We start from the raw sequence: 27047 nt of genomic DNA, 5'->3' as shown, positions 1-27047 counted from the left end.
TTTATATAGAGGGTTTCTCCAGGACTTGCCGATGAGGGATTGAATGTAATCCGATTCAGCGACGATTCCGCTTTCAGGCCGAAGGGTTCCCGTGGGATCCTGTTTGGGTTAATTTTTTCTGATATCGCTTGTGCCATCTTTTATTTTAAGAAAAGAGAGATAATCTTTAAATGAGTAACGAAAGCAGGTTATCAAAAATATACTATTCCACCGATGGATACTGGAAAGGGTATTCAGCTATTTCTAAGTTAGCTAGTGCCGCTAAAGTCAGTGAAGCCGAGGCTAAGAAGTGGCTTGAAAAACAGGCGTTGTGGCAGATCTATCTCCCAGCTCCAAAGTATGTCCCCAGGCCGCATTGGACTGTGAATAAACCTAATCAGATTCACCAAGCCGATCTGTTGTTTATGCCCCACGATAACGTAGGCAGAAAAACCTACCGTTACGCGTTGGTTGTGATTGATATTGCCTCGAGATATAAAGATGCAGAAGCACTGACTACCAAGGATTCGAGTGGAATTGCTAAAGGGTTTGAAAAGATATACTCCAGAAAACTTAAATGGCCTCATACGGTGATTGTCGACCCGGGGACAGAATTTATGGGAGAGGTAACGAAGATTATGAAAAAGAAGGGTGTTACCATCCAGCGAAGCGAGGCTGGGAACCACCGCGCACAGGCTTTTGTCGAACGCGCTAATAGAACACTGGCGGAGAGGTTGTTTTCTCATCAGTATGCTCAAGAAATGATTAGCGATGATCGGTCTAGAGTTTGGGTGAAACGATTGCCAGGTGTTTTGAAAACTCTGAATAGTCAACCCATAAGAATCACTGGCAAAGAGCCTGCAAAATCTATTGGTTTGAAAGAGGTTGATATTGACCCCCCAACGTATAAGCGACCTGTTGGACTCGATGAAGTTAGACTACCACCAGGGGTTAGAGTTAGATATCTATTAGCTCCTGGAGAAGAGGAAGGAGGTGAACGCAGACGAGCCACAGATCCTATTTGGAGTTTAAAAGTGTTTGATCTATCACGCAGTGTTGTTTCAGTTGGACAGCCTGTGTTGTATTACCTCTCCGAAGGTTCGCCAAGGAGGTCGTTCGTTAGGGAAGAACTTCAAGTCGTTCCTGAAGATACTGAGCTACCACCTAATAGCGTTCTGAAATGACCGTGAGCGAAGGTGTGAATACCATCATCACAGATGACCCGTTTATCATCCTCATGAGATAGAGCGACCTTGTTCACCGTTTCAGTGTAAACATCATGCTTATGACTTCTGATGACATTCATAAGTCTCATCTGAGGTTTCTTACCAAATAAGCAATCCTTGTAGTCATCGAAACCGATGCTCTTCTTGACGACTGCTCTCTTGACGCCCTTGCATTTCTTTTCTTCTTTACCTTCATCCATCTTGTACGAGTAAAGTTTGGCCCTCAGTCCTACAAATTCTGTGATTTGCTGGCCCCCAGCCTCATCTTTAAACATTCCGATGACTTTCTTGTTCACACCCACCTCAATACCAGATGGGTGACCCTTCGGAAAGTTGCTGGTGTCGAACATGGACCTCACATCCCCGCTGATGTCCTTGTAAAAGTCTTTCGTCTCGATCTCATACATCAGGCTGTCAGTATCAGTGAATAAGAGCTTTGCATCCTCACCGTACTTGGGCTTGACGAAGTTGTAGTGGAAATCGTACATGAGCGTCTTACTCAGGTCCAGAATGGACATGCCCAAGTAGACAGGCTTGTTGAAGATCAGCTTTGTCTTCTTCATGTGGATGGCGGCTAGATTCTCGCAAAAGATGGTGCGATGTTGATAGTTCGGCTTTGATATGAGCTTCTTGGCCTGCTTCTCGTCCGTCACCAACCGAATGTCCACCCTGTTCCTAATGTTCTCCATAGTCTTACCAAAGACGGAGTTGTTCATTAACTTGAAAAAATCTTTCTCAAAATCGTTTGTCGCCTTGGCTCTCAGATCGGTGTTCAAGTCAATGTAGGGCTCCAGCCAAGCAGACTCCTCAAAAGTGACACCCCTGTGAATCTTGGTGACTTTTAGCCCAAAACTCACATAAAGTCTCAGAGTCTCATGGTGGATAACGTACTTTGTCTTGTCGTTAAGGTTGGGGACCAACTTGTCCACATTGCCTAGCCCGATAGATTCCGGGGCTAGTGGGTAATCGTTGTGTAAGTCATGTAGGTGGTGAGGGTACTCCAAGTCAACCTCCAGAATGCATGGGCGGTCTCTCCAACCTGACAGCTCTTGGTCACCCATCCACCTGAAACCGTGAGTCGGTAAAGGGTTGCTCATCGCCCAGCCATACAAATTGTTAGCATCAAGGTAGGTGATATATTTTGTGGGTAGGTCAGGGTCATACTCCTTCATGTAAGGGTTATTTGCCTCCCCATGTCTGTTGCTTATCATGGAGACACCCCCACGGATGCCCTTCTCAATCATGAGCAACATGTCATAGTCCGTTAGAAGCTCTAGCCTCACCTTGGTGGTCTTCAACGCTGCATCCCAAGCCAACCCTGGCGCTGTGTAGTACCAAGCGGGGTCCAGACCGTAATTCTTGAGACAAACGTCCCTAAAGTTCTCGAAAACGTCAGCTAAAAGCAACACATCCGACTCTAGGTACAGATTGTGGTAATCCCTCATGGTCCCCATCCCAAAGACCTCCCACACTCTCCGCGCGTGCAGGTGATCCTCCTCCGATATGCCGGTGTCGTTGAGTTTGGAGTGGAATGCCTCTCTCTGTGGGAGCTGTGTTGCGTCGAGCTTGCTAAAGCCGTCGAACCAGTCGTAAGGGAAAACACCCTTCCTCAACAACAGCTGGAGCTCCTCCCCCTCATAGTACTCCGCCAGGTTTTTGAAGCACTCCCTTGACATATTACCCACTAGACTGTCGAGACTGGCCGACATAAACCTGAAACTGTCGATAAATCTGATATCACGTTTAACATCAATCTTGTTGCCCTCCTTGTTCGTGAAACTGTCGACTACAATCTGTTTTGTGAAAGAAATATACTTTTCCTCGTTATTAGGTATACAGTTTATTTTACCTTCCGATGTACCAAGGTTCTTGATAAATAGATGGCTGTCGTACCCAGACAGATTGTGAAAGATAACAGGAAAGAACTTTGGAATTTTGTGATCTAAGTTGCATGCGTTGTGAGCAGCACCTCTGTACTTCCCTGTAAGGTGGCAATGGTCCAAAACCTTGTCTTCCCCTAATCCACCCTCACAGATGTGGCAGTGAGTGGCGTCGTTATAGGCGATTTTGTCCTTCGGAGTCATTTTAACCTTCTTAGGGAACCTGAACTTATCGTAAATTTTCTTAATGTCTGACTCCAAAGACTCTACGAAAAGCTGTGGGATATCTTCGTCTGGAGATTCAGCTGTGTATCGTACAAGCTCGGGTGGGGATATATCTCCGTCGAAACACTTGATGAGATAGCAGAAACCAGACGGTTTGTGTTTCTGGTATTGCTTAGTGAAGCTTTTACTCCCATCTGGGGAGCATGTGTCTATATTCTCTGTGAAGCTCTCAAAGTCGGCATAGACAACAAAGGGGACACGCATTTTTCTGTTGTAGTTTTTGAATTTAATGTGGGGTAGATTTCCATCCTTATCTATCTTAGGCATCTCTATTCCAACCGCCTCATGATTGCCGCAGCATTCAGAATGTTTTTCTAATGATTGTTTGCACCGAAACGAGTTCAGACATCTACAGCATAAAAAACGAGTATGATGAAACTCATCAATTTGAGTAGATACTAATCTCATCATATTCTTTATCCAGCAGTAATGATTCGTCTCATCATCCGAGATGAGAAGTAAGTTGATTGCATTATCTGGATCCTTCTCACTGATTCTCAATGGATATACTTTGGTTTCGTATCCAAACACATTAACCGTATACTGGTTCTGTTTCTCGAACTTGTCAATCTGTTTTAGTGAGACGGGGAACTCTATCCCTGACCAGTCGAATTTCTCAGAGTTCTCTATCATTTGTTTACTGAACCTTTGAGGATCTTTCTCCCTAGGATACACAGCAGAGGTTACTGCCCACTTGAAACATTCGTGATCATTCTCGTTCTTAACATTGATGATCGCCTTCTTAGACGCTAGTTTCGGCGGCAGCGGAATATAGGAAGACCCAGAAAGCGGTTCAAAGGGATCTATGTTGATGTCAAAGTATTCCACTTGGTCAAACTGCCATCCGGAGCCTTGCTTCTGGAACAGCTCAACTAATCCGAGTAAATAATTTGTCATCGTATCGAACAAATCAGAGAGATCAGTCGACTCTGTCACAATCTCGGGCTTTTCTGTATGAAAATATCCCAGTTCTTCTTCGATCTGAGCTGTAGCCGGATCCTCTTTTATAAACCCGCAAGTAAAGATAAACTTCACTTTGATAGGCTTCTCTTGTCGACCGATGAGTTCAAGGACTTTCGGTTTGATTCTGGCGATGAATGTCTTGGGGTCGTAACCTCTCTGCCCGGCTATTCCGTGGGTTTTAAGATACCCCTTCAACGCCGTCTGTTGTTCCTTGGGTGTGAAGCGATCTTCCACCTCCTCGTGTAGACGCTTAATCCTCTCCTTCAGACGTTCGACCCGTTTATCTGCAGCCTCTTTGACGGTCTTTTTGATGGGCTCAGGGACATAAGATAGTATCCAATCCGCAAACTTGTCTAACTCGCTCTTGATCAAGTTGGCCGCCCTGTTTGCAAAATGCTTGAGTGATTGGACGCGGGAACTCCGTGGGGGTTGGGAGGGTTTTAGAATAGGGACATTAATCTCAGGTATCGGGCCGTCGAGAATACTCTCCGACGTGTTGGACGGGGTAATGCGGGGTGGTCGTGGCAGCCCTTTGACAAGTTTGGGTAAAGGAACCCGTCGGGGTGGTGGTGGTGGTGATGTGCTGGTCAGCGCTCCGACGAGCTCGTCTCTCCGCATCCAGTAATATCTTGGGATACCCCGCTCCTTGGCGAGGGCTTTCAGATCTTTCACCTTCAGGTTCTCCATTTCTATCAAACCAGCCATGTCTTTAAACCACTTTTCAAAAGCTTTTTTAGATGTGAAGCTGAGAGGCTAGCCCCCTCGAGCTCCCCCTAGATGCGACACGTAACAAAGTGATTGACAGGTTTTAAACAAAATGATTGACAGGTTTTTTACAAAATGATTGACAGGTGGGCTTGGCCGTCACGTGACAAAGTGATTGACAGGTTTTCGATAAAATGATTGACAGGTTTTTGACAAAGTGATTGACAGGTTCTTGACAAAATGATTGACAGGTTCTTGACAAAGTGATTGACAGGTTCTTGACAAAATGATTGACAGGTTCTTGACAAAATGATTGACAGGTGGGCGTGGCCGTCACGTGACAAAGTGATTGACAGGTGGGCGTGGTCGTGCAAGAGATCTCTGGCAAACTCGCGCATGCGCAGGTCGCGGGGCTTGGCGGAGGTGTGCGGAGACTTTTGCGCCATTTTTGAAATGAAATTTGGGGAGATCAAAAAGTTGCGCCAGCTGCGCCAAAATCCTACTACTTTTTATGATTAGATGAAATGCCAAAATACCTTGTGCACAAGACCATGATATAGCAAGATATTCTTGAATGAAACATGTCGCTAGAAAATGATTAATATCTAGCATTAGTCATGAGGAGCGACTGCTCTTTCGGTACGGATAACATCCCCGTCAAGTTTATCAAAATGGTTGCCGAAAACCTTGCAGCTCACTCACGAACATCTCTAAATAAGGTAGCGCAGCATACCGAGTTGCGCTATCTCATCTACCGAACCCATAGCGCACCATAACGAGAGTCAAATTATCCCATCTACCGAACCCATAGCGCATCTCTAAAATAGGGGGCGGCATCCTCGCCCCCAGGAACCAACAGCTCAAAATAAAAGATGGCGCCCGATCACCGAACGGAGAGGGTTTTCCGCGATGATAACACCAAGTACCGCCTGCAAGCAGGTTATGCTTTGTTTAGTCGATGACAGTATAAATTTCAAAATTTTCAATTTTCTGATTTTTTTCCATCATGCGTTATTTATACGAAATATTTTCGATTTTTTTCCCTATATTGAGAGAAAAGTAATTTGTGGAACAGCCATAAAATGGTCACATTAATCAAAAGTTATAGCCAATTCTCTATAATTCGCGAATAGGCAGGTGAATAGGCAGCGTCTTCATGGTCTATAATCTAAAGCTCAATTTTACGCGTTTCACAGAACAGCTCACATGTTAGATATTAGTGCCAAAACTGTGAGAAAGACAAGTGGGATCCAGGGTGGTGTGGGGCTATTCTGTCTATGCAAATTACATTCCAAGGATGCCATTTGATTAGCTGCTATGTCCCGATCATTGACGGACATGCCCGAAGATCCAGCGTTTGCGAGTGCTCCAAACATCAAATAGAGGTTTAAAAATTTACGTCAAAATATTTCGCTGTTTTTTCTAGCGGATCGTTAAAAAAATCGATTCAGGGATAGTTCCGCCAATCTTCTTAGTGCCTAAAATCTGGCAGAAAACCGCGCTGAAGCTGGGGTTGTCTGAATTAAGTTTCTCATTAACTAGTATCGACACAAAAACAGGGACAAACTTATATCGCTCTAAACGTGTAAAATTAAGCTTCTAGGGAATAAAAAGAAAAACACTACAGAAGGATACATTCACACCCCGGCTAAGTTTATTTTATGAATTAGTGCATAAAGATACAACTCATAGATGTTTATTTGCGTGAATTCGTCCTTAGAAATTCTTCACTGACGCGGGTGGGAGCCTGTGATGCTAAGCAACGGACAAGGACTGTGAGAGCCATACGCCTGTCTTATCAACTAACATGAAATCATTGAACCGCTGAACAGTTTTTATACCTTAAAAGAGTTTCCTTTTTGAGCTATGGGATATAACTAACCCACAAAATTAAAAAAAAATACTCGATTTAATGATGTATATGCTTTCCTAAAATGGCCTATTGTTATTAATATTAAGGATCTTAGTTTCGTCAATTATTCATTGTTACCACCAATTAACGGAGAAGAGGAAATTGTGTTCAGTATTGACCTTTGGAAGTGAGTTCTCCAAGAGACTTGTCGGTACTTCCATTCGGATGATTTGCCCAACGATAATGGTAAGTGGAGAGAGTGTTGTGTGTTAAACAACAAGGAAAACATAAAGACATGGTAAAACCTATGTTTCATCATTTACCTAAGTTTTAAAACTCTAAGTCAAGTCATTATATCATAGGCATATCATTGTAACTGTAAATCAGGTAACCAAATTATTAGTTTGGCAGAAAGAGTAAAAAAGAGCTAGAAAGAGAACAAATTGATAAAAGAAGAAACACACCAATTTTAGGCTTAAACCAGTGAAGTTGTTAGAAAATAAAACTAAAAATGCTGATCTATGAATAGCGAGATAATAGACATACAGACAGTATAAATTTGTTAATATCTTACTGAGATAAATACTGATTTTTTTTTAACGGGATTTTATAATAACCGAACTCTTGGAACAGCAGATGTAAAATCGCTGATCCATGATGGCGAAATAAACAAACAAACATTTGATTTTTTGTTACATCTTACCGATGTAAATACTCATTTATTTTAAATATATTTTAACGGGATTTTATCAAACTTAGTGAACTCTGGAAACATTCGAACAAGTCAGATCACAAGTGATGGCAATGGTGTAGAATGATTAGCAAAATAACCTGATTAATAAATGATGATAGAAAATAATTAACGGTTAGAATTAAGTTTAAAGGAAAAATTATGGAAAGACCAAACCTCTACGCATTATTCCAGCATAGTTATAAAGTATATATTACATTTTTGGCATAATTTTAACGCCTGTAAACTTTTTAAAGCGAAGATTTGGATATTTAAGTTAACCCGACGAGAGTGCTATTTTTGTTTAATATTTTGACACGCACAAAACATTTCATCCTACACATAAGGCCATAAAAAATGTTTTTTTTTGTTTTTTTCTGGTCGCTGCCCGCGGCCAGAATTTGTGCCGTGGCAACATTTTGTTTTATTTGTTATCACTTGTTCTGTTGAGGGTGTGGGGCTCGCATTACGAAGTGGATTATGTTTGTTCGTTTTACCGGTTATAGACCCCCCAAAGATATCGGATACGCGTACTTATAGTGTCGGGAAGAACTTTCTATCCTCGAAAAGGATTCGAGCATAATACGAACAAAGGCCGTGTTAACAAACATAATCCAATTCATAATCCGAGCCCCACACCCCAACAGCGCAATTGATAACTCCCCTTACAAAGCAAACACACATGACGCGTTTATTTTCGTAACAATATCAAACGCGCGTTGAATAGGAAAACATTTTGCTGTGCTCCAACACGGACATGTGGTATCAAGGCGCATAGGTATCATATGGGGACAAATTCAGTATATAAGGATCCATTAACACATTGATGAACCCTCAACCGGCCTGTGCCGGCTTTGAGAAGTACCCACAACCCAAAAAATTCATAAATGCAAAATAAACACAACAAGATGAAGATACTCATGCATCAGTTTAAGGGATAAATGGTCTTGAAGATATGCATCCAACCAAGGGGATAACAACTACCTGACTACTCTTAAGCCAAATAGTAGCACAGGTTCTTTGACAAATTTCTAATCGAACAAGGAAAGAAAAGCAGAATCACCCCTCTAAACAAAACGCTTAAAATACCACACAAGGGAGAGAGATCAGCAAACACAGCTCAAGACACAAATAAATACGTTTATTCTGATCCTCCAGGTTAATTTCTCAAAACACAATGTCCTCTCCTTGTGAATCTGGGCTTGTGAATCCACTTGGATGCCATTACGGATTGCAAAGCATTCTGGGAAAATCAATGAGGGGAGGGCCAGTCAACACTCCTCTCCCGAAAGTCAGATGGTTTTTTATAAGTCTTTTCACCCCGAAGCCAATCAAATCAATTCCAGGTCATACAGACCCAGAATAGCAGTTTAAACAATTTTGGAATCAATTTGGTTTCAGAAAAGACAGCATTTAGGAGAGCTGTGGTGATTCATTGAAAAATTATTTTCTCATCCAGGCAAAGCCAAACAAGTAAAAATCACCATGAATCCACCTTTGCTTGCAAATACCCACAAGTACAGCACTCAATTATGCCCCAATAGACTTCATAATGTCCTAGGACACTCTCCCAATATGCTTATAGCTGTATTTTTTATGAAAAATACAAGCAACAATCAATTTGTGCTCGCATAGCCAAAATTGGGACCGCAAAGCACTGTTACAAATCTAGGATACCGCTGACTAGGTGAAGTGTTGTTTTAATTTGACAGATTGTATAAAACTCAAAATAGGGGGAGGTATCTGTTTTCAGTCTGTTTTTTTTAAATTTAGTTCAAAAATAGCCAGGAGTCAATGAGTTAATATGAAAAAGTCCCCTTTATGGCGCGCAGCCTGCTCACCCCCTTGTGTACTCACCTGAAGGTTGTACTTGGAAAATCTGTGTATCGTAACCCGCAGTGCTTCATGGGTATCAAGTGAGTAAGCAAATAAGAGTAAATAAAATACAAATCCAGGTGTCAAAAGCTGTAGAATTCTAGTTTATGTTTTTTTTATCATTCACATACATGACAAGGATTCATCCGTTTATACACTACCCATGAAATACCGCGGGTTACTATACATGGATTTTTGGTTGCAAACTTTTTAGAAATAAATTATGTCTTCATTTATTCTCCAATTTCATTCAAACAAGCGGCTGGCTTGGGCTTGGGAGACCTCACTTGAAATGAGGGAGAGTACAAATCATCTCTGCTCTTGGAATATAAAGGTTTTTAAGAAAAATTAGAGGATCCGGAGTTCCTATCTACTGTTACGCATCAATAAATTTAGTACATATATTAGTATGTAGGAAAAAGCCGAAGAACAGCTAAGGATAAAACAAATAACGCCAAATAAAAGGCCTCCCTTCAGGTTCCTATAACTAAAACTTTGTGGATATGTTTTGTACATCAAAAAAGTTACTTCCACCCTCTGAAAAGTTGGTCATATTGCAAACAATTAATTCAATATTTTGGAGAGTACATAAAGTTTTGGTGCACACAATACTATTAATTTAAACATCCGTGGGGTGGGGAAATACCGAAATAGATGTAATCATGAGAAATTCAACATAAAATTTAACCAAATTTAGCATTTTAAAGCTATTAGAGAAAGCTCCTGTTAAAAGCTATTGAAAACCCAAAATATCTCTGGAGTGGCCCTCACCCGCACACCCCTACATTTAACTTTTGAGGAGGGGGATGATTCTGAATTTTTTTTTCCTGTAAGCCATTTTACAAGAAAAAGGATCGTGCATTACAAATACACCCCCAAAAAGATATTGTACCTCTGTAGAAAAAATCATGCCCAATAGCCAAGAGGAAAAAAATATCTTACTCACATGAAATCATTCTCCCCCCCCCGTCCCTTGAATATCTCGATTTGCCAAGGGGATGTACACGCAGCCACCTAAGTACGCTCTTATGAGCTGTGGCAAATTTGTAAATATGCACGATTTTGTTTCATCTTTTCTCGGATGTAAAATCTGTTTAGAATTACTTACGTGTGTGTGAGTTTTTCAAAAAGAATCGATTGTCTTGGGGGGTTTAGAGTAATTCTGTATAGCCTGGAACACACATTAGATGGCGAAAGAATACTACACATTTTAGCAGAAGATATCCAGTCTCAGGGTGTGTGGATTTATTGTTCTTTAGCGCGGTCAAGTATGCTGCATTCTTGGCGTGTTCCTACTTATCGCTGGTCATCTGACGAAGGCGGATAATCCATACTGCTCAATCAGTAAGAAAAAAACGTTTCCAATAACATATGCAAATGTGCCTACTATATAGTTTCAGGATAGCGTTACAATATTGATGGCCGTAGAGGTAATGATGGCTGCAGTTTAATTATGATGATATTGATATCCTTATGATGATGATGATGCACATTATGTTGACAGTGCCGTAGCATTTTGAGGGGCACAATACAGAAACATTAAGAAAATATTGGGGGGCACAGCCACGCCACTTCTGGTCGTTTCCTTATAATTTTTGAAAATATTGGGGGGGGGCACATGCCCCCTATGACATTACCTACTTAGCAACCCCCCCCCCCCCCCCTTCCCCCTGGCCAGCGCTCCAGTTAGTTAAAGAGTTAGTTAAGAGTTAAAACGATAAATTTACCTCCACCATCTAGACTGCTCCCAAGCGCTAGGAATGGAGGATGGACGTATTGCAGACTCGGCAATCACGGCATCCAGCTCGTTCTCCCCTGCGTGTAACGCGTCTCGCTCCCGCCTCCACGCAAAGAAAGAGCTACAAGGCTCGCAAGAGGTTTGCGGAGGATGGGTCGCTGCGAATAATAGTCTAGATGGTCCTCACTGGCTGAAGGTCGACCTTGGAAGACTGACTTCAGTGACAGAAATAGCGATCCAAGGGCGAGATGACTCAACCAACCCACAATGGACCATGACTTTCACAGTCAGTCACAGCAGGGATGGTCATCAATGGACGGATCATGTACAACAGCAGTCAAACGTAGGTTAATTAATCTAGGGGTATAACTTGCCAGCCCGCCCAATAGGCCACTCCAGCTGTAAGTTTGCGCGCGCATTACCATAGAAACCTACCTCAACTACCAGAATGCAGCGCGCGTATTTTAAAGCTTGCACTAAACGAAGCGCGCGATACATGACGGTAGTTGAGGTAGTGCTTTCGGTCCTGTGTAGTGATTGTCTCATGCTTATATATATATTCAATCCTGATTAAGACAGCATTGCCGAAAAGTCGAAAATAATACAACCCAGTGATTCAAGATATTGTTATATATATACGGTAGTTGAGGTAGGTTTCCATGATGGGTGCGCGCGCATGCTTATAGCTGGAATGGCTGAAAGCATCCCCGGTCCCTTATCGTTCAATTTTGCATGTCTTTTGTCCTAGTTTTAACGCATTCACCTCTGCAATCGTACTGTGGAACCACTTAAATACGGGTGGATTCTGGAACTAAAACTATTATTAAACTTTCATGGAAATTAATAAGAATTAAGAAACATTTTGAAATGAGAATTTGAAATACCCCATCGTACCCTTGAAGTCGGGCACTGAAAGGTATTGCTCATACCATCTCCGAATTTCGTGCGAGCCTGTCTAACAACACGTTCTTTGTGACTGTCAATGCAGCAACTTCTATTATCACTTGATCATAGAATCTTTTTTATCTTTTCTGTATTCACGCATTATATGCATTTATACATTATTTTCAAAGGACCAAGTCATATCTATAGAAAGACCAACTAACCAAAGTCCTTATGTCAGGTTCTCACTGGTAACAATGACACTATGACAGTGGTGTCACACAACATTCTTCCGGTTCTAGTAACGCGTTACGTACGCGTTACGATAAAGACGTTTCATGGTTGGCCGGTACTCAGGGTGGAGCTCTATGGATGCGCTTGCGGTAAGAAATAACAAACAGCCTCCAATAAGTCGCATTAAAACTGAAACAAAATGTTGCGTAGCCCTGAAAGCCATCCCATACTTACGAGGGATTTCCGTGCATACGTTTATAGAACTCTTTGGATTGATAAAAAAAAAACAGCATGTGTCTAGGAGAATAGGCATTAAAACTCGCGCGCGGAATTTCATTTTGTAAACATTTTATTCCTTGGTATGGATGCTGTTTATACAAATTTTTAATCTATACTGAACGTTTTCCCATGAGGGTCACATTTACAGTGCGACCAACAAAACCATGAACTATATATAAATATATAATATGGAATGTTTATTATCCGACTAATCCGACGCGAGGTATTTCGTCAAATGGAGTCTCAACAAAATCTCAGCAAGTTCTAAACATATTCTCTGTCTCCACATTTCATGTTGGCGCAGTATTTAGCTGTAAACAACGTTGTAATAACGACTGAAGCGATCTATATCCCTTCTAATTATGACGTTCCTCATATAAGCTTTTTTCACCGCAACATGCTTTGAACGCTTGATCTCGTTTTCCAAAAAAAGATTGATACTTGGTTGCCAAGTGCTGAAAAACGCTAGCTAGTTCCAGTACCAAACGGTTAGAACAGCCTTTTTGCTTTCTTTCTACCGGGGAACTGCCACATTTTGGCAAATGCTAAGAAAACTAGCGTAAAGCTAAGGCTATAATTTTCTTTATGACTCCCTCATTATCAAACAAAAATCCCAATTTTTGTGCAGTATGATTTTAATGCTGTACAGTTAGTCAAAACAGCCACTGAGGTCAGCCTTTCGTAGCTTTACTCGAACGATTCAACACTACGATTGTCTTTGTTTGCACCATAGCACGCGCATGCGCATACGTTATTCAACACTGTCTACTTTGTTATATCCCTACCTTGCAGGTGAATATTTCAAGTGTCCTCGTCCGTTAGGGATGGAGAGTGGTGACATTATCGACTCCGCAATAACAGCATCATCATCATTACCATCAGCGTGGTATTATTTGCCCTTTAATGCTCGCCTCAATCGCACTCCTGTTCATAGTGTATGGCTCGCCAACAGCAATTACAACCAATGGTTGCAGATCGATTTGAGCAGTGTCACTATTGTCACTTCCGTGTCTACACAAGGGCGGGACAATAATGACCAATGGGTCAAGAATTATACCTTGAGCTATAGCTATTCTGAAGAACATTGGACTACTTATGCGATTAACGGTATCCATAAGGTACGCCTAATACACTTTATATAAGGTTGCACTCGAGAATCCATGTGCTGTAACCTGTAGTGCTTCATGGGTAACGTATTGTTACTCCACTGAACCAAATACTTTATGGACTGAAGATTTTAGGTTGAAGACTGTTCATTTGTCATGAGGCATCAGCATTTACAGGTTTCGTAATAGTACTCTTTACATTTACCCTTTACATTTTATCATACAATCAGGGACAAATTACTTAGGGACACAACAGTTTTGCACACTCACGTAGAACACGGGTGCGCGCATCATAATATCGGAACCTACTCTGTTCCTGTCTATAAGCCCCCCCACCCCTCCTCCCATCCTCCTATTAAATTTTGTTCGGAAATCAACTTTCTCTACAATTCAATGTATATTTCCACGTTCAAAATTGAGCGTGGGGGAGGGGGAGGGTAGAAAAATGATATTTTTTTATGTCGAAGAAATTTTTTGCGTAACTGCATAGCAATTGTTCCATCGCCCCATTGTTTTTGTGTTTGATTGTATGCTTCTTTGTACAAAGGATGAATGTTTGCCTGTTACAGCAATTAAGGGCGTGTATAGAGGCAAAAGGAAGGGTGGTGTTCAAAGTTGTAATTCACTGACCATGGAACAATTAAGTTCAAATCGGCATCCATAACTCTTTCTATCTACCAACTACCAACAAAGGGGCCAACCGGAGTCGAACCCATCTCGTCACATGACCAGGGTGGGGTCAGGGCCCTCCCTCTGGACACGCGCCTTGTGTAACTGAAAACACTAAAACACATTTTCGATGCCTTGTTTATCGTTACATATGCTATTATTTAACGCAGTGGCTATATGCCCGACAGTCGGGAAAGGTCTTCAATGGACTAAATGCCTGACAGTTGTCAATTTATTCAAATACACCCATTACTTGTCGACCTAGTGAGTTCAAAGTATTTTATATTTGTTGAGGGCAAGCAAATCTGAATTGAGATTTATTACTGGTATTAAACGTTGTCGGTGGACAATGTCCACTAATTATAATTTTAGTGGCACTCAATTCAGATTCACTTGCCCTTTCTAAACAAATATATAATACTTTGAGCTCACAAGAATTTTCTTAAGAATTCTCTACAAAGTGATGCTAAAATGTCGACAGTTTTCAATTTGCTAAAATATCACGGTAAATTGTCAACCTTGTGAGCTCGAAATATGATATATTTGTTTATAAAGGGCAAGCAAATCTGAATTGAGTGCCACTAAAATTACGATTCTATACTGTACAAAGACGACGGAAAACATCCATACCGACAATTCAGGTTTGCTTGCCCTTTCTCAAAAAATATAGAATGCTTCTAACTCACTGGGTCGACAATTTACTGGGTTGTTTGAAAAAATTGAAAACTGTAAAGCATTTAGTCCATAGAGGACCTTTTACTACTAACGGTCATATAGCCACTATGCGATCATTTAATGTTTCTAAATGAGCTGGAATAACAGCCAGCTTTCCTTGTTTTCAGATCTTTGATGGGAATACTGATAGAGCAACAATCGTCACTCATAATCTCTTGCCGGCCATTGAGGCTCGTTTTGTGCGATTTCAGCCCAAGGCTTTCAATGGACGAATAGCTATGAGAACTGAGCTCTATGGCTATAGATGTGGTAAGTATAATGTCTTAAGCCCCGTGCAAGTAGCGCCAGCTGGGGGAATACTGTGCCAAACAAAGGCTGGTACAAAAAAATTCATAAATGCAAAATAAGCACAACAGGACGACGATACTCGGGCATTACTCAAAGGGATAAATGGTCTTGAAGATATGCATCCAACCAAGGTGATAGCAACAACCCTTACGCCAAATAATAGCACAGGTTCTTTGACAAATTTCTAATCGAGCAAAGAAAGAAAAGCAGAATCACCCCTCGTCAAAATGCCACACAAGGGAGAAAGATCAGTAAAACACAGCTCAAGACACAATTAGATACCTTTATTCTGATCCTCCAGGTTCATTTCCATGGCCTCAAAACACAATGTCCACTCTATGAAGGCTTGTAAAACCACTTTGATGCCATTACAGATTGCAAAGCGCGTGCAGCCGCGTGCAGCCTGCGTGCAGCCGGAAATAGTTCCATTATTACCGTCTGCTAATTACCTACTATAAGCTTGTTTAGACCCCCCGCGCACCAACCGCCGGAGTGAAGCGATTTCTGATTGGCTGTCTGGTTCAAATGTAACAAGCCATGCGATTGGTCAATGGCTCCATGTACACTGCAATTGACTGCGAAGGGCGAAGTGTGCAAACCAATATATGGCAATTCCTTCGTGTAATTTGTGCCTCACGGATGTAGCTAATAGCGACCAGAGATTTGCCATCGGGGGTAAACGGAAGTTCAATATAGCTTTTGAGCCGAAAAATCTTTCTTCCACTAGAGTAAGCGAGTATATTTGCCGTCTGTGCTTTAGGAAACTACGAAAAATTGCTTCAAAAACTGAAAACCATCGAAGACCTCTTTCAAAATAAATAAAGGGATAGTCAGAACACCGAGCAAGAAACTTATAAGACACCAACAAAATCATAGGGAAAGTCATCATCCTCAAAACCAGAAATACTCGCTTCTATTCCTGTGCGCATTGGTCCAGCGACACAACCGCAATGGGCAGTCAGTCCTTTCAATCCAGCTCCGGCTGCAACTCCAGCTCCTGTTGCAACTATAGCTCTGCTACAAATGCAGCTCCCGCTGCTGTAAATCCTCCGAATTCCCCAAACCCACATGTGGCTGTAACTTTTCGGGTTAAATGGCCCTCGTTGGACAAAGAGAGAAAACTTCCAGAGGACCTCGAATCATTAGGCAAGATGCTCTTCCGCGGAACATATAAACAAATCGCTACGCCCAGACGGCAAATATACTCGCTTATTCAATCGCTAAAGAACCAGAGGGCAAATATAATCGCTTACTCTTGTGGAAGAAAGATTTTTCAGCTCAAAAGCTAACTTCCCTTCACCCCCGAAAACAAATCTTTTGTCACTATTAGCTACATCCGTGAGGCACAAATGACACGAAGGAATTGCCATATATTGGTTTGCACGCTTCGCGCCTTCGTTTTCAAACTCATGCGCGAAATAATAACATTCGAAAAATTTTATATGCAGGGACATGGAGCTATTGACCAATCGCGTGGCTCGTTACATTTAAACCAGACGACAGCCAATCAGAAATCGCTTCACTCCGGCGGCTGGTGCGCGGGGGGTCTAAACAAGCTTTCTGTCGGTAATCCGCAGGCGGTAATAATGGAACTATTTCCGGCTGCACGCAGGCTAATCCAGGCAAAGCCAAACAAGAAAAAATCACCATAAATCCACCTTTGCTTCCATAAGCACAACACTCAATTATGCCCCAATAGACTCCATGATGTCCTAGGACACTCTCCCAATATGCTCATAGCTGTATTTTTGATAAAAAAATACAAGCAAGCATCCACTTGTGCTCGTATTAGCACAACGACGAGGGATTAAAAAGTGGGGACCGCAAAGCACTGTTGGAAAGCTAGGATACCGCTGACTAGGTGCAGCGGTGTTTGACTTTGACGGGCTGTATAAAACTCAGAATAAGCTGGGAGGTTTCTGTTTTTAGTCTGTTTTCTTGTAAATTCAGCTCAAAAATAGCCTCAGTCGGCCTTGTGATGTACACCTTCCAATAAAGCAGAAAAAGAAAAGAAGAGACAGCTTAGTCACCAGCATTTTATTGAGTTTCCAATAAAGTGGTGACGATACAGTCTTATCACAAGCCTCAAGGTTTATTTCCAAAGACAGAGATCCCGATAAGAACGGCTAGTGCCAGGCTAAGCCCGTACTGAGGCGCTAGTCTAGGCACGGGCGCTAGGATAGTCGCAGTCTCTAAACTATCAGTATTTTAAGATTTGAACATTTCAATTTCAATCAGAATTGTTATGTGTGTGCATCTAGTGAACCTTTGATGTCCGCTGACCGAGCCAATTCGCACTTTTCTCATCTTTAATTAAAATGATCTCAATTTACCAAACAACCTTTGAACCCTCACAAATCCTTCTAACCGTTTTAACTTGTCAAGATTATTGTATCTTTTTTTAAATTGTTCATAGCAATTTGTTCCCAAAGCAAAGGTTGAATAATAAGCAACTGTTCCGAATGATAAGCAACTGTTTATCGGAGAAGAGATTTTATACGATAAGTTTTAAAGGACAAATTATTGTCTGCATTCGCATTCGCGGATAGTGCAAAAAATTATTAATTTTCTATTATTATACTCAGGAGACGTATTGTGAAATTATAGTAAAGTGTACGGGCGGCGGGCAGGTGAACAAAAGGGTACCCACGCGATGACCAGAAAAAAACTTATTACTAGATACTGAAGTATTTGCTTGTTTTAAATCTTGTTTTAGATGGAGACAAGGAATACTCCCTTTCATTCTCTGGAAAACGTTCCACCGATTACGTTCTTTTTCCCAAAGTAAAAGCACACCAAGTCATGACTGTCTGTTCTTTCGTGAAGTCGCATGTGGTTCAAGCCCGCCAAGGACTGTGGACTATGTTTGGTTCTCAGACCAATATGTCGTTCCTGCTCGCCAATGGCACAGCTTGCGAGGTGTATTTAAATGACAAGAAACTGTAAGTTGCTTATTTGGAATGAATAATGAGAAAATGACAGACATCAAAGTTAGCAAGCCCACTGTCGCACTTGCAAATAGGTATTTCAAAATGACAAAATGTGAATGAAAAATTAAGGAGATTCGATACAGTTTCCCGAATTCCCAACCATCTTGTCAATCACAACTCGTATCTTCTGCTACAGGGATCGGATCATTAAACTATTTGGCCATGGCATGCAGCTAGGGATAAACTTTATAAAAATATAACATGTGTTTACATTGCTGTTTCTATGGCAACGGAACGGTGGACCCGTTTAATTCACTATTCGCAAAGTTTGGCCATTTTCAAAATATCTAATCGCTTACTTACAACCCTTAAATGGAGCTCAAAGTTGAAAGAATGTTTCTCAACATATTAATTTTATTCTGCGAAAACGACGAAAAAATTAATCATTTTTAGATTATTATATAGTCGCAGGAATGGCCCCTAATACTTACTATCAACAAAACTGCTTTCTTTTTTGGTAGCTATTAGAAATAAGGATAGCTAATAAGAATAGCTAAATAACAATGGTAAAAAAAAATCCTTGCCCGCGTATGGATTTTTTTCAGGGACGAATTTCAAAGTAGGTAAATAACCGAATGACTGAACATAAAAGTACGCCAATATCTCCGAATTCCTCTTATAGATTTTAATAAAACTTCCTCTAAGGTTCGAACAAGGTCTGATGTACAATATCCTATAGCTTATTTGTTAAAAATGTCCCTGTATTGAACAGCACTTCGCGAATAGTGAATTTAACGGGTCCACCGTTCCGTTGCCATAGAAACTATAATGTAAGCACATGTTACATTTTTATAAAGCTCATCCCTAGGTACATGGCATTGCCAAATAGTTTGATGATCCGATCCCCGTAGCAGAAGATACGAGTTGTGATTGACAGGATGGTTGGGAATTCTTGAAACTGAGAATTTTAGGATACGAGAAGGATCACAGGACAACAAAACGAGTTGTTCAATTAACCAAATCACAACTACACAGAAATAATAGATGGATACAAAATAAAGCTTTTTTTCCAACATGACGTAAAAATGTATGTCATATTTGTGTACTTTTATGTTCGTCACAAAGTGAAGGGTGCTTCTATCATATATAGGGATATATCCACTCCAATCCCAATCATACAAGACAATCGCTGGAGCCATATCTGCTTTACATGGTCCAACGCAACAGGCGCGTGGAAGTTTTTCCTGAATGGGAAAAAAGCAAGCGAAGGCGCATCTTACCAACAAGGAGTCCACAACGGTCTCGACTTGACCTTGATGGTTGGCCAGCGTCCCGGGAATGACGGACTACCTTTGCCTCAGTACTCATTTAGTGGTCAACTGGCTCAATTCTATTTGAATCATCATTTCTTGGCTGATGACGGTGTCTGGTCATTAGCATCTGGATGCTCACGTGACCCAGGTGTAATCCCATGGTCCATTGCGCACTCATGGACCCATGGTGACGTCCTTAAGTCACCCAAAGTTTTCTGTCATCGCCATAAAGGTAAATGCATTTGACTCCGAGGATGCGAGTGACATGTACTTCACTTACGCCCTCATATCCTTAAAGGGAAGGTAAGAAGAGATGTCGCAAGAAATAGTTTAAAATGCCATTTCTCCTTCATCCGCATTTTCATTGCGCAATAAAAATGCGGATGAAGGAGAAATGGCAATTGCCTAATTCGTTTTGAAAACCGTGCTCGCCCGGCCAATGCCATACAAGGTATACTATATACCTTATACCAGGGGCGGATCTAGCTTTTAGCTAAACAGGGGGTTTGGTTCAGTGCCAAAGGTGGGGGAAGGTAATTTTTTTGTTGCATATGGCTTTATGGCAGCCCAAAGGGGGGAGGGGTTAACCCCCCTAAACCCTCCCACTAGATCCGCTACTGTATACGGAAGTCAGCTTCAATGACTTTTATTCGTTTGTTTCTCTCTTTTAAATATTACAAGTCGAGCAATATAACGTAAAAAAATCAGATATTCGTGTTTTAATGATGGAAGTGTCCATAATACAAGCAAAGCCATTCAGCGGCCGGCGAAGATTGTACTCTCTCCTCTTCCTCTCTAACGTATGTAACGTGTGTAACGCAACGCGGTCACGATATACCACGTGAGTTGTAGCACGCTTGCAAGAAAAGAAGTTGAATACACAGTGATTTAGTTACGTGTCTTGTTTTTATAGGATTATTTTACCCAGAGAACGATACATCCTCCGCATCACTTCTCATCTATTCCTTCTCTTTCTCACTCCTTGTCAGTGCACATCATCCCTTCTGCCTCATCCATCCCTCCCCTCTCTGTACCCCTTATGTTCGCCTTATGTCCCCGTATGTACCTCGTGCATTGTCGTCGCATGGATTATAATTTCATACAAGAATACGAATATTCTGTAACCTAGCCTGCTAGCCGGCTCTCATTCGGGTCTATTCGGAAATGTTTTGTTTTTCGAATATTGGGAATTCTGCGCATGAAGGCCGAGGGGCGCACGCCGGAACATATGGAGTTTTTACTTTATGTAGTATTCTTACATAAAAATGTAACAAATTAAATCTAACGTGATGTAGTACTTGTAGCTGTCTATTATTTCCACGTTTAAGAGATTTAGAGCGCATTGAATTTCTTATATTTTTATAGAAGAATACTAGCATAAAGTAACAACTCCATATGTTCTCTCTATTAACGGTCAATGAGCCGGTCGATTCAAATTACTCCTCGATAGAGCTTGGGCTACCTGTGCCTAACCCTAAGCCCAACCCTAACACTACTGTAACTCTCTATTTTTGGAAAGGGATGCTGCACCTCTACTAATGCTGCTGTGTCTTTGGCTAATAGCTCCCGATAAAAGCATTGGATAGAGTTGTTTTCAAAAAACCCCTACAAAATAAACACACATGAACGCGTTAATTATCGTAATAATATCAATCGCGCGATAAATAGGAATACAATCTGCCGTGCTCCCTTGGTATAAATCGATTGCTTGATAACATATGATGCTATTTCTTCAAACTGATGGTATTAATTTTGGCGGTACTCTTTGTCAAACGCAGTGACACCCTCCCCCCACCAACCACCACTCCGAACCCCCAGACACACACTTTTAGGATCACTCTGTCGCCCAGTTCCGTTGTCTTGATATCTCTCTTTGCAATTGTCAGACGCAGGTACTCCCTCTCCCTCAAGCACTCCAGCTCTTCCCTTCTGCAAAAACACTTCCGAACCCTCCCCCCCCCCCCCCCCCCCCCGTCCCCCCTCGTGACCACAACGCCGCCCCTTTATATTGTTTTATTTTACCCTTGTCTTGATTATTTCTCTCTCTGATAGTCAAACACACCTGGAAAGTGGCAAGTAATGGCAGCGGCAAGATCGAGGATGTCTCGTATTCAGTGGTACAAGTTGTAAAAACCGAAAACGTAACTACCGATCTCCACTCCATCGATACCGACAAACAAGGCTATGCCACACTTCGTACTCATACTGAATGCATTTCGCTTTCCTCTTTATGCTACGGTGGTGGGATTACCATGTCCTTCTGGCTTAGATACCGAGGTGAGCATCTAATGTGCGCAACAGAGTTTGTAACTCCCTAAAACAATGGTATTGGACAATGGTATTGGACAATGGGAATAATTGCCATATTATGTTCGTCTGGCTCAAAGACAGAGAGGATGCTCTCATTTTTTTCAATAAGAACCTCGGAGAAGAGAATAAGAACCTATAAGAAAGTCCAGCCTATGAGATTTCACCAAATTACCATAACATACTAAGAACACGTCAAGGCTCATAAAGCAGCAGTATATTGATTTGTTAGTGCGATCTGTTCTAAAATGCAGAAATGTGCTAACTTTTATAAACCTCTACGTTTAGGGTTATTCTTTCAATATTATACTATCCACTGTGCTCCAAAACGAGAAAACGATACGTCAGCAAAATTTCTCAGCTCCAGCATCTCTTTAAAAACGTGTTTCAAACAATGGCTAGACCAACTAAGCGGTATCGTGTAAAGAATGTCGTTCAACCGCTCTTTGTTATTATTCATTATGAAAATACAACGGTTTATTCAAAAGGAAACTTTAAAAAAATATTCAAATGAAGTCTGATATAATATTGACAATATTGGATTGAAAATATTTTGGTTACTCGCTTTAATCAGCCGATGGAAATGAATGCTTTGTGTGACTCGGCATTTAGCGAGAGTGTAAAATGGCGGCGAGATATTTAACATGTCATCCGTTTTAAATTGTCAATCACATCCTCGAAGAAACTTGCAATAGACACACTGCTTTCAAAATTTTGAAATATTTTTCGTGTTTTCCGTTAAAAAACATCGGAGATTGTTGTGTAATCGACCGGAAGTAAACTGGTGACAATGCGGCTTTACGTGGCGTTCCTTGAGAGGTAAACGTAACCATGTTTTATTGCTTAAATTTCAGAGCTTTTTCATTCCCGTATCCTGGAAAACAAGCCAGAAATGACAACGCAACTGAACCGTTTGCTCTCCCCCATCATGATCCCGAACTCGAAGTGGTCACTATGTTACCGCGCCTCTGAGCACGGCCGTGACTCGGCCCAGCATAAATCACTTTGCCAAAAAGCGTCTGTGACCCTGACAATCGTAAGAGTGAAGACTTATGTGTTTGGGGGATTATTGGATTCACCCTGGGAAGGTAAGCACTAGTGGTAGTTGGGGAAATATATAATTTGTGTTAAATAATGATCAAGTAAGGCGCATTGAACACCCGTCTAGTGGTGGGTCCAGGACATTTCAAACCCTGGTTCAAACTTTTAAGGCCTAAATGGAAATGCCTTCAAAGACCAGGGACGGTCTGGATCCTGCATTATGCAGGCTCGTACTCAAGGGAGTGCGTACGGAGATACTACAATGGCAGAAAAAAATCATTTTTTGTTCTTTAGGAGGCGTTCAGACTTATTTAAGGAAACCCAACAGCTCCACCCCCCCCCCCCCCCCCCGCCCGCCCCCGAAAAAATTAAATTCCACTTATTCGAATTTCACACCGCCTTGTACCTGGGCAACGTCCACTTTTAAACGCGGGCTTTTAAACGCGGGCAACTGTTGAATGCAAAAGGACCAAGGTAAGCAAGAGTTAAGACGTGAGGTGCATTTCCAAATAAGAAAACTGATTAAAACATTAGAATCTTTTTTGATCTCTTTAAATGAGCTTATTTCTAAAAAAACACATAACAAATATATAATTGAGTAAAACTTTACAAGGCTAGATATCGCTTATACTACACATTAAAAGTTCCCATTTTTTAGCACTGCATTCTTATAAAAACAAACAACCCCATGACACTTTTCTTTGCGAAAACAAGATTTCATCCATAAATAAAAGCAGTAAATAAATAAAACATAATTATATATCTAAAATGATATCAGAAATCCCTCCTTTTTACGCCTACACTTGCTAATGCATTAGAAACGTCGTATAAGGTTTTTCTTTATTCCATTTCTAGCATACGACGACGACAAAGCAATAGAGGGCGTAGATGCTTTCTTGTTCAGTCTTGCGAACGCGAGAGGGTGCCCACCCTTCAAGCTAAGCATAAGGAATGATTCGTACTCTCAAGCTGGACGCCACGTAAACACCTCTGGTCCCGTGTTTGGGCTGAATGACCTTCACCTTGGCCCTGTGTCGTTCAGTGACCTAGGATTGGCTTACAACCTCAGCGAGTTGTCATGTGACCACCTTGCGTTACCATTGTCACGCGAGGACGCGCGTAACCTTTTAGCGGGGACGTTTTACTTTACCCCTGATGAGATCGAAGTCTTTACATATAGATGTGAGTTGTTATAGTTTTCAATCAGTCAATTTTAACATTAACTTAGACACGACTCAAGTCCATAATTTCTAGAATATGTATTATATTAAAAAAAAGCGCCTGAACTACTCGTTTAAATTTTCTTACAGCTAAGATAACGAGCAAGGGAAGCTTTATACACCCTAGTATGCCTACTGCTACATACGTCAACATAGAGACCTCGTCTATCGCAAGGCTAGAATTTTCCTCCATAAACTGCTTGCACGGACACCAGATTAAAACGTTCCATTTCCAATACTCTGCTGATGGAATCACATGGAAAACATACCCGGACGACAACAAGAAAAAGGTATAGGAGCCCAGATTTTTGTAGAAGAAATATCTAGGCAATACCTAGTAAATAACTTTAACAAAAATATCCAGCAAGTTTCCTATTGGGGTATATCCCTACCTTTGTTACGTCACCGATGTGACTAGCATTGCATCGTGGGTAGACAACATTATGGACTGCAACAAAATAATCTCCACCAGCGCGGTTTATTAAACTCAACTATTATCAGCCTATTGTCTTCGACTCTAATAGTCTAATATTACATTCTAATATTGGGTGTTTTCACTTAGTTGTTACATGTGAAATATTTTCCAGGTATTTCGTTACACTGGTACACCTAACAGCTACAGACTACTGACTCCAATTCATTCAGCAAGGATAATCAAAGTAGCTCCGCTTACCTGTTACCCGGATATGACCAAGTGCTGTCTTAATTATGAAGTATTCGTCACTGATGGTAATGGTTACTTAAATTTATTATTGAATTCTGCCTTTTTCTATACGTATCCTCGTATTTTCATGCTACCCCATTCTAAATTAAAGTCATCTTAACTACCCTAACCACCTTCCCCTATTCATTTCCTGTCCTATACTTAACATCAGCTTATTCTTCCTTACTCTATCCATCCATATCTTATTCTTCCTCACTCTATCCATCCATACCATATTTTTCCTTACTTTATCTATCCATATCCTATTCCTCCTTACTCTATCCATCCATATACTATTCTTTCTTCTCTATCCATCCATATCCTATTCTTACATACTCCAATTTATCCATCCATAACTTATTTTTCCTTACTCTATCCATCCATATCCTATTCTCCCTTACTCTATCCATCCATATCCTATTCTTGTTTACTTTATCCATCTATATCCTATTCTTCCTTACTCTAACCATCCATAACCTATTCTTCCTCACTCTATTCATCCATATCCTATTCTTCCTTAGTCTATCCATCCATATTCTATTCTTCCTTATTTATCCATATCCCTTTCTACCTTACTCTATCAATCTATATCCTATTCTTCCTTACTCTATCCATCCATATCCTATTCTTCCTTACTCTATCCATCCATATCCTATTCTTTCTTACTCTATCCATCCATATCCTATTCTTCCTTACTCTATCCATCCATCTCCTATTCTTCCTCACTCTATCCATCCATATCCTATTCTACCTTACTTCATTCATCCTTATCCCATTCTTCCTTATCCTATCCATCATTATTTCATTCTTTCTTTCTCTTTACATTCAATCCTTATCTTCCTTTCTCCATCCATTTCTTGCCCTGAAAAAAAAACATATCTTATTATACTCTTTTATCGCCCAACCATTTCCTAAGTTCTACTTTGTGATAGATTTAATTTCTTTGTGATAGATTTAAGCTAGCAGAGAAAGGCTACAAGGGGTAAACTAAATAGTTAGTACTTAAAGGAGTCGATAGAACTGTGCTTAATCTACGGATTGGCGAGGTTGCCCAACTAACCAGCGTTACAGACAGCTGTCTATTTTCTGTAGATATGGAATGCTTCACTTTCCTTTTTGGCTACGGCTCTGAGTTGTGTTTGTAATCTCTTGGTAGGTACACTAGGTGATAGTCATATTGTGGCCTCCACTACACCAGCATCGAATGTAAAAGGCTTCAGGTTCTACTATAGCAGCTCGGTGAGTCAGCCTCCAGTATATATCATCGAGATGAAAGCTTACAATAACATTAAAGGAATCTGGAGGCTCCGTATACCTGCTGATGCCATATCATCTAACCACTGGTCGCTAGTCATAATTACCTGGTCAGGAGAAGGTCTCAGCGTACTTATCAATGGGAATGTCATTTATGACGATTTTACAAGGTGAGTCATCATCATCATTACCACCAACAACAACAGTAGAATAAATATTAAACAATTAATAATCGAAGCCGATTGGACTATAATTTAATAGTGAATTCGATTGAATGGTCTACTCAAAACAAAAGGAAAAGAAGTCTAATTATAAATAAGAATTCACCAACAAAAATAGCGGCGACTACCCTGGTTCCAGAGTCTCCTTCGCTCCTTCTCTTTGTTTAATGGCTCGTACAAGACAAAGTCAAAGTCTTTGTCGCCGCTTTGAGGCTTGTTAGTAGCTTGGAGCCTCTTGAACTAGGGTAAGCGACAACTGGAAATGGTTTGTATATCGAACTGCATTGAGGCGTCTTTGAATACAGTGTCATCCGTTTGTTGAACCGAAGCATAAAATACTTGGTGACAGCAATTTAGCTCTTTTTTAGTCATTTTTAATTTGATAACTTAATTCTCCTTGACTTTAATTCTACAAAACGTATAAACTTTAAAAAACGATAAGAATATTACACAAAAAAAATATTATCTCTCCGGATTTCACGCTCAAATATATACATGTTACATGAACTAATCGTTTTTAGTAGTTTTCGTACGGTTGGAAGTTGATTTTTTTTTTCTGGTTCAAAAATTTCAACCCTCCCCCACACAGCACAAGAATGGTGTCCCTCCCCTAAAAAGTCGACCAAATAAAG

General features: G+C 40.9%; 1 protein-coding gene across 1 annotated transcript; it reads left to right on the top strand.

Moving 5' to 3' along the window:
• Positions 1 to 6168: 6168 nt before the first annotated feature.
• On the top strand, positions 6169 to 26419 carry LOC125563127. The gene is made up of 14 exons (XM_048727991.1): positions 6169 to 7136; positions 10755 to 10839; positions 11236 to 11576; positions 12357 to 12498; positions 13421 to 13746; positions 15246 to 15387; positions 18143 to 18368; positions 19507 to 19901; positions 21722 to 21946; positions 22831 to 23064; positions 23873 to 24199; positions 24328 to 24527; positions 24825 to 24966; positions 26097 to 26419. Exons 1-14 carry the CDS (start codon positions 7116 to 7118, stop codon positions 26366 to 26368), a joined length of 3078 nt encoding a protein of 1025 aa, XP_048583948.1. The 5' UTR covers positions 6169 to 7115; the 3' UTR covers positions 26369 to 26419.
• Positions 26420 to 27047: the final 628 nt, after the last annotated feature.

Source organism: Nematostella vectensis, chromosome 5, assembly GCF_932526225.1.
Source record: "Nematostella vectensis chromosome 5, jaNemVect1.1, whole genome shotgun sequence".
NCBI classification, from domain to species: Eukaryota; Metazoa; Cnidaria; class Anthozoa; order Actiniaria; family Edwardsiidae; genus Nematostella; species Nematostella vectensis.
Note: the sequence above shows the minus strand (reverse complement) of the source record. Positions and strands in the feature narration are given on the sequence as shown.